At 41.3% G+C, this 8,952-nt stretch overlaps 1 protein-coding gene across 1 annotated transcript in view; it reads right to left on the bottom strand.

Moving 5' to 3' along the window:
* Window positions 1-2,341: 2,341 nt before the first annotated feature.
* The window catches only part of LOC107373915 (zinc finger protein 678-like), a 154,915-nt gene continuing 148,304 nt past the window's right edge, over window positions 2,342-8,952 (bottom strand). The window contains exon 4 of the mRNA XM_070548543.1: window positions 2,342-4,531. Coding sequence (XP_070404644.1) covers window positions 2,796-4,531 — 1,736 coding nt within the window. The 3' untranslated portion in view covers window positions 2,342-2,795. The remainder of the gene's footprint in view (window positions 4,532-8,952) is intronic.

Raw genomic sequence — 8,952 nt, 5'->3', positions numbered from 1 at the left:
GTTGCAGCCAGGGGAAGCCTACAGGTATTAAATGCGTGCTCTGAGTCGGTCAGACGACTCAGCTTCAGGTTGCTGCCTGGCAAAATCCGTTATTAAGCTTTGGAAAACATCCGGTATCACGGCGGATAACCAGCGGACTAACCTCGGTTGATCAGACCTCGGTTAAAACTGATTAGCTCTGGTGCTAAATCAGACATGACTTCAGTGCTAAGTGGATCAGCGTTTCCTGTCCATGTAACACAAGCCTACAACCGTGACAAAACACATTCAGATGAACACACTAATGTGACAAAATGACACTCTTACTTCTAGGAGAGTAGTTGAAAGCAAACGCTTGATGATACAAACTTGGCACCAAATAGGTTCTCACATTGTCTCCTCCGGAGAGGAAGTTACGAAGAGGCACCCTTCAAAATAAAACCTTCCCTTGCCGTCGGCTTGGAAGAGGAAAAAGAGAGGAGGTGCACAGCTCAGCTTTTAATGGATGAGAGAATTACCACAAAGTGTAAATTGATATAAGACTGGCTGGTTCGCCATTAAATGTAGCATTGGCAAATGGATGACATTTATTTGTTATGGCCAGGAAGATGTAATATTCTATATAAATATAAAATATTAACCTGCTAGGTCTTTATTGTAATTATTTAGAAGATTCTAGGTTTTAATTCAGAAGATCTAGGTTATTTGCTTTTTCAGTGATCCACCACACTTCGTGTTACTTCAAGAAAGAGGCAGGTTTATAAAAGAAAGAATTTATTTTGCAAACAATTAAAACATGACTAATTAAGTATCTACTGTGAGTGGATGTAACTAAACGTGATGAAGGAACCTATGTGTGAATGCGATGTCAGTCAGAGCTTCCTTATCAAAGTAAGCTGAGTTCTGGTGAAAAAAGTTTGGTTTGCTCTAAGCTATAAAGTTATCATCAGAAGAACATCAGACGCTATCTGTCATGTCTACTTCACCCAATTTTGAGAGACCCTCTTGGTGGAACCGAAAGTCGCAGGGGTCGGCTGACCGCTGGCACCGGAGGGCGGTAGAATACCGTGGTACCGACTCTTCAGTCCAGAGATGTCTCGGGCCACAACAGCTGGATGGAACCGTGCGTCTGGCGGGCTCTTAAGGAGTCTAACGATAACAGGTTTGTTCTGCAGGAACTGTTCGCTCATCAGCTTTGCAGGTGCAAATAGGTTTTGACGACGTATCAAAATCTTTGATGGTGAAAGAGGTTTGCTACAGATGGCCGGCCTGAAGCGATTCTCTAGAACTGTTGACTCACTCAGGATGATCCAGTTTTAAGGTTTTGATGTTATGATTTGCACAGCCAATCAGAGGCTGACAAGTTTGAGAGACGTTACCAAGACAACTCAGAAACACGCCTTCTTGATACAGGATGTTCTGACTGGTTTAATACCATGTGTTGAAGTTTAACTTAACCTTACTTGTTATTGCGTGAGTGCAGATGTGAGGACCTCGTCGTCTAAACATGAACACATGGCAGGTTCTAGTAGACTAGCATAACATAACATCCAGTCAGTGAGCACAGATTAATGAAGCATTTCATTATAGTACAATTATTACAAGTAGTAATAAACAAAAGTTTATTTAATGATTATCTAGATTATAAGTCATGGAAGTAGTTCATATTGATTTAGGAAATCATTCTCGAATTTAGCAACAGATTATTATCCAGCTTGTCTTGGATGGGCTGCATGGTGGCGCAGTGGTTAGCACTGTTGCCTCGCAGCACGAAGGTCGCAGGTTCAAAACTCAGCTGCGGCCTTTCTGCGTGGAGTTGAGTGTTCTCCCCGTGCATGCGTGGGTTTCCTCCGGGTACTCCGGTTTCCCCCACACATCACAACATGCCCTATAGGTTATAAATTGTAAGTCGCTTTGGATAAAAGCGTCTGCCGAATAAACAAACATAATAAACATAATTCGAGCTGGAGTTGTTCCTTCTGTGGAGGCAGACAGATGGGACCTTGGGAAAGAAAGTTATTGTTTATCTTTCAGAGCTGCAGAGTCTGTGAATCCCAGCTGGTACAAAGGCAGGCTCCTTTAAAGGGAACACATGCAGTGTTGTGTCTCCTTTCTGACCAGATGTTGAAAGGTCAGACTGTACATAAACTGCCCATTGCTACACGTTACACTACTGTACATACACCTTCTTGGACAGATAACTGATTCTTTTCCTAATGTCTCTCATGACCTATATGCAGATGATATTCAGCTGTACTGCTGCTTTAAGGAATCTGACTTCTATAAACTGTCTGAATTACTAGAGTGTCTATCAGCTATCACTACCTGGCTAGAAGAGAACTTCCTCCAGTTAAACTCTGAAACGACTGAATGTGTGATCATTGCCCCTGAGAGCATGGTTCCCCTGATTAGTGTAAGGTAACTTGCATGCTCCACAGAAACAACTCAGCAGAAAAACGATGGTGTTGCTGGACATTTTGCTCAGTTTAATGGCTATTTGTCAGATTCTGAACAAGGAAATGGCTGCAGGCAGTGAAACAGAAGGCAAAAAACTCCGGAGCAACCAGTGACTTCACCCCCTAGCCAATCAGTGGCCAGAATCACAATGTCGGCCTGACTCAGTCTTGCTAGGTACCTCATCGGAGAAGGGACTAAAAATAAGGTAGAAAGTAGAGGGAAAATACTGAACCGTGCCCTTAGGAACAGTGGTCGGGAAGAGCAGCATCCGCCCGAGTTATTCTGAGTAGTGTTCCTGGAAAACTACCTTAGTGGGATGGTTTCAAATTGTTTTTCTGCTAAATATTTTTCCAACATAGCTAACAGTCAAAATTATTATTTCCTGTGTGGACTCTCATGTGACGGTTTAGATTTGTCTTACCACAAAATTTCTGTCCACAGAGCTCACAGATAAAAGACTTCTGTCCTGTGTGGACTCTATCATGACGGGTTAGATTGGTTTTAAAACCAAATTTTTGTCCACAAAGTTCACAGGCAAAAGGCTTCTGACCTGTGTGGACTCCCATGTGACTGTTTAAATTTGCTTTATGACTAAATCTTTTTCCACAGAGCGCACAGGTAAAAGGCTTCTGTCCTTTGAGGACTCTCATATGACGGTTTAAATTTGGTTTTTGGCTAAACCTTTTTCCACAGAGCTCACAGGCAAAAGGCTTCTGTCCTGTGTGGACTCTCATGTGTGTGTTAAAATGCGTCTTATGCCTAAATCTTTTTCCACAGAGCTCACAGGCAAAAGGCTTCTGTCCTGTGTGGCCTCTCATGTGTGTGTTAAAATGCGTCTTATGACTAAATCTTTTTCCACAAAGCTCACAGGTAAAAGGCTTCTGTCCTGTGTGGATTCTCATATGAATGTTTAAACTTGTCTTATGACTAAATCTCTGTTCACATAGCTCACAAGCAAAAGGCTTCTGTCCTGTGTGGACTCTCATGTGTCTGTTTAAATTAGTCTTTCGATTAAATCTTTGTTCACAGAGCTCACAGGCAAAATGTTTCTCTCCGGTGTGGACTCTCAGGTGAATGTTTAAACTTGGCTTATGACTAAATCTTTGTTCACAGAGCTCACAAGCAAAATGTTTCTCTCCGGTGTGGACTCTCATGTGATTATTTAAATGTGCCTTATGACTAAATCTTTGTCCACAGAGCTCACAGGCAAAAGGCTTATCTCCAGTGTGGACTCTCATGTGAATGTTTAAACTTGTCTTATGACTAAATCTCTGTACACATAGCTCACAAGCAAAAGGCTTCTGTCCTGTGTGGACTCTCATGTGACTGTTTAAACTTGCCTCACGATTAAACCTTTGTCCACAGAGTTCACAGGCAAAAGGCTTATCTCCGGTGTGGACTCTCATGTGCCTGTTTAAACCTGATATTCCCCGAAATCTTTTTCCACAGTCGTCACAACAATATGATTTTAGTCCTTTCTGGACTTTTCTGCACGAGTGCACTTGTTTCTTCACTCCGACACATTTTCTAATAACCCGACAGTCAGAAGACCTATTTGCCGTATGTCCCGTCACTCCGACGTGTTTCTGGAGAGAACTCTTGTGGAGAAATAGTTTAGCACACTCAGGGCAGCTAAAGGATTTGTTGACAGACTTAACATCTGACTCAGAAGACCTGCTCTTGTTGCAGTCATTGACTCTGTCTCCAGTGTCAGACAGCTCAGAGTCTATGTTCACTTCATTATCCTCTTCATCATCTCTACTAACTTCCGTCTCTGAAGAATCAGATGTCTGTTCACGAGGGAAAAGATTTGAGTACTTTCTAGTTTCTGCTGTCTTCTGGTCAGCTGAGCTGCTGGTTGGAACATCTCTGTCCTCCATTTGCTGCTGATGAAGCTGTGAGAACAGAGGTTTCTCTTCATCATCCTCACTCTTTATAGTATCTACAGTGAATGGAAACCTGGCAGCATCCGTCTCCTGATTGGTCCTAATTTCGTCCTGTTCCTCCTTTATGTGGAAGTGTTCTGGGTCCTGCTGGTCCTCACTAGCACTCTGTTCTTCAGGAGCTTCTTTAACCAGCACCATCGGTTGAACATCTGTTGGAAACACATTATGTGAATTACTAAGCGCTGTAACTTTATATTCACACAAGTCAAGTTTATTTCTAAAGCGCCAAATCATGACAAGAGTCGTCTCAAGGCCCTTCACATGATAAACATTCCAATACAGGTCAGTTCATTAAGCCAATCAGAAAAAAGTTTCCTATATAAGGAACCCAGCAGGTTGCATCGAGTCACTGACACTAGTCAGGGACTTTACAGCAATCCTCATACTAAGCAAGCATTATAACACATATAACAGTAGTATTGTTGCTTAATGTTGGAGAGATCAGAACTGAATCAGAAAACATCAAGGGGAGAATGGTGATGAAGGTCACGCAAAAGCCTGAACAGGTGAGTCTTCAGCTAATTTTTAAAGGAGACCACTGAGTCCACTGATCTCAGGCTCAGGGGGAGAGAGGTCCAGAGTCTGGGGGCCACAGCAGCAGACGATCTGTTACCTTTGGTCTAACCCTAACCCTGGACCTCAGGGACCTGCTGGGGGTGTAGGGACTAAGAAGATCACCAATGTAAGATGGTGCTTGTCCATGTAAGGCCCTATAGACCAGAACCAGGATCTTGAAATGAACCCTGAAGTTGACTGGCAGCCAGTGAAGCTGGAGGAGAAGCGGGGTGATGTGGGTGTGTTTGGAGGACTTGGTCAGAAGCCGAGCACAGGCGTTCTGAACCACCTGTAGACGGTCTAGAGAAAAGCTTTTCTCACCCATCACCTGCTTTTACCTGTGTCAAGCCAGCCTCCAGTTTATTGTCGGTTCCCCGTCGATTCAAAGTATTACGGAAAGGGATGTGGAAACCGGATTTCAAAATAAAAGTAAACTTCGAGTGAATTATCAGATATTTTAAGAACATAATAACAAATAATTTAGGCTTGTTCACTATTAGCGGCCTGTCAATATCAAGGCCATCTTATTTTGGATTTCAAAGTAAAAGCCCTGTGAATTTTCATTTTTGAACTACTCTATCAATGACTTCAGAATGCTCTTAAAAGCAAAAGTCATATTTCCAAAGAGCAGTTGCATTTTGTATCAACACTATCAAACCACAGCAATTTGAAATTGCCCATATTTGACTGACTCTTTAACGATTTCAAAGTGCTCTAAAATGGAAAATTGCTGTTTCCACAGGGTAATTCCACTTTAGATCAACAGTATAAATCCCCACAGTGATACTGTATCAATATCAAGTTATTCTGATGTTGCCTTCCAAAATAAAGGCCTTTTTAAATTGTCCACAATTGACCTAATTTTCAGTGATTTCAAAATGCTTTAAAATGGAAAATTGCTGGTTCCACAGGGTAATTCCATGTTAGATCAACTGTATACAACCCCACAGTAATACCATATCAATATCAAGTCATTCTGATGTTGCCTTCCAAAATAAAGGCCTTTCAAATTGTCCATAACTGACCTACCTTTAACGTTTTCAAATGCTCGAAAATAGCAAATTGCTGTTTCCACAGGGTATTTCCACTTTAAGTCAACAGTATACAACCCCACAGTGAAACCATATCAATATCAAGTCATTCTGATGTTGTCTTCCAAAATAAAGGCCATTTTAAATTGCCCATATACGACCAAACTTTTAGTGATTTGAAAATGCTCTAAAATGGAAAATAGCTGTTTCCACAGGGTAATTCCACTTTAGATCAACAGTATACAACCCCACAGTGATACCATATCAATATCAAGTCATTCTGGTGTTGCCTTCCAAAATAAAGGCTTTTTTAAATTGTTCACAATTGACCTAATTTTCAGTGATTTCAAAATGCTCTTAAAATAGCAAATTGCTGTTTCCACAGGGTAATTCCACTTTAGATCAACAGTATAAAACCCATATAAACCCCAATAACCGGAGGAAGTCATCTTCTAGCCAGCTGGTGATCGCTGATACACTCAAGTAATTCAGACAGTTTATAGAACTCAGTATCCTTAAAGGAGCAATACAGATGAATGTCATCTGCATATAGGTGATAAGAGACATTATGAAAAGAATCAAGTATCTGTCCAAGAGGGTGTATGTACAGCAGAAAAGAATGTAAAGTGGTGTACCCCGCAGAACAGATGGGTAGAATCTGACATTATTTGGTTTCTACAGACACTGTAACTTCTGTTAGAAAGGTACGATCTAAACCAGTGTAGAACAGTTCCAGAGATCCCCATCGAGTCACTTAGTTAAGGTGCTGTGATCAACAGTGTCAGAAGCTGCAGAAAGATCCTCATGTAATCCCTCTGATCTCTATTAAGGTATCGCGACTCAGGGTTGCGAATGACCACAGTCACCAATTCTTGTCATGTGTCTTTGCCTACATATGTTTAATCTCCAAATTGTGTGTACTGAAACTCTAATTTCCCTCTGGGATTAATAAAGTATTTTTGAATTGAATTTGAAGATCTAATAATACTAACACTGTGAACTCCCCGTTGTCTGCAGCCATCATGATGTCACTGGAAACTTTAAGCAAGCTGTTTCTGTTGAATGCTTTTTACGAAAACCAGACTGGAATTTATCAAAGCTGTCGTGTAGTTCCAGAAAAGTAATCAGCTGATCTGCCACAACCTTTTCCAGTATTTGAGGTGAAGGGTAATTTAGAAATGGGTCCGTAGCTTTTAGGCTGAGATGAGTCCAAACTTGGTTTTTTATGGACAGGTTCAACAACTGCATGTTTGAAAACAGATGGTACAGAGTGTAAAAGAGTTAATTTACATCTAATTAAGGACCCGTAAGACATAAGATTTCATAGTAAATATGAAATCAATCTTACGGACAGTTGGGTTATTTTAACCAGAAGATTGGGACTTTTTATTGCAGGGATTATGTAACACTTGTATTAAGTCAGAGACAAGAGAAGAAAGTCACATTTAAAATGTTTAAGATTCATTTCTTAACAATTTAAACAATTTTAAACAAGACTAACTCTAAACTCTAAGTGATGAATGGATCTTGGTGTGAATGAGACATGAGATGAATGGTGTATGTGTGAGTGATGTTGTCATCAGAACTCTCGTATCCGGAGAAGCAAGCCTGAATGATGTTGTGATGTTTTGCTTTTGCTATGATTGGCGTTTCATAAACACATGAGATGCCATTTTGTCGCTCCACACTAGGGTTGTCACGGTAACCGGTGTAGCGGTAAACCCCGATAAAAAAATGGACAATAATAATAACCGTCTTGTAAAAAAAAAAAAATAAAAATTATCTCGGTGGGTTTACCGTGGCTGCGGTGTAGGCGCGGTGACCCTTACCAGCCACCGTATCATCTGCTGAAGTTGCCGGCAGCACATGCGCACTTTGTTGTTTACAACCAAAACTTTCTTGAAGCTAAAGCTGAAATAATGGCCAAAGGAGGAGATGGCAGCGCTCAGGACATTTGTTATCCCTCAAAGAAGACAAAGTGGGAAGTACGGGCATCTTTTGGATATTTGAAGAATGTCGAGAGACAGTTGAAAGAAGACGGCTATCCTGTTTGCAGCACGTGCAGAAAAAGTGTCTGTGAAAGGCAGCAACGCTTCAAATCTCATGACACATCTGCGTGACCATCACCCACAACTCTACAGTCAACGCAAGGCAAGCTAACGTTAGCGTTTTAGCTAAAATGCGTGATCCGAGGATTTGGGTTGAGGGAGAACGCAACGAGTCGCTATATAAAGCATCCGCAGCGCCGCTACCTGCATATAAACCGTGTCGCGGACACCGCCATGTTGAAATGACGCTATGCATTACGGGGCTCCCAGGGGCAGAAAAGAGTTGGTCTCTCTCCGAGAATAATTATGAATTTAACAACGATTACTGCCTGATGACATTTTCCCACATCTGCAAAGCTCACTGGAAGGACACAAACCGAGGACAATATTTTCCTGATATAGGGTTTATTACTCAAGTAAGGGTAAAAAAGTATCTGATTAGAAGGCTACTTGAGTACTGAGTATCATCTGATCTAATATTTTTAAAATGATGACATCAAACAGACATAAAATAAGAAGTTATGGGCAAATATTGGTATTTTAAAGACTAAAGGGAAAAAATGTAAACAAATAAACAGCATAATTACAAAATAACACGTTTTAGGCAAAATTTAGACACAAACTGAGGACAATATTTCCTGACATATTTAATTGTGTGAAAATGTAGCACGTTAAAAAAAATACCGTGATAATACCGAAAACCGTGGTAATTTTGGTCACAATAACCGTGAGGTTACATTTTCACACCGTGACAACCCTACTCCACACATACCCTTAGGATGAGACCTCCGTACAGATCCAGAATGCCAGGTCCTCGGACCCCCCTTTGGCACCGGAGCCGATGAAACAGCGTCAGCAGTACGACAGACTAGTCTTTGGATTGTCTCCAGGTAAAAAGCGACAGTTGGTTGACAGCGTCAGATGGACCCGGAGGGT

This window comes from Nothobranchius furzeri, chromosome 2 (assembly GCF_043380555.1).
Source record: "Nothobranchius furzeri strain GRZ-AD chromosome 2, NfurGRZ-RIMD1, whole genome shotgun sequence".
In the NCBI taxonomy this organism is placed as follows: Eukaryota; Metazoa; Chordata; class Actinopteri; order Cyprinodontiformes; family Nothobranchiidae; genus Nothobranchius; species Nothobranchius furzeri.
This window is presented reverse-complemented; position numbering and strand designations above follow the sequence as displayed.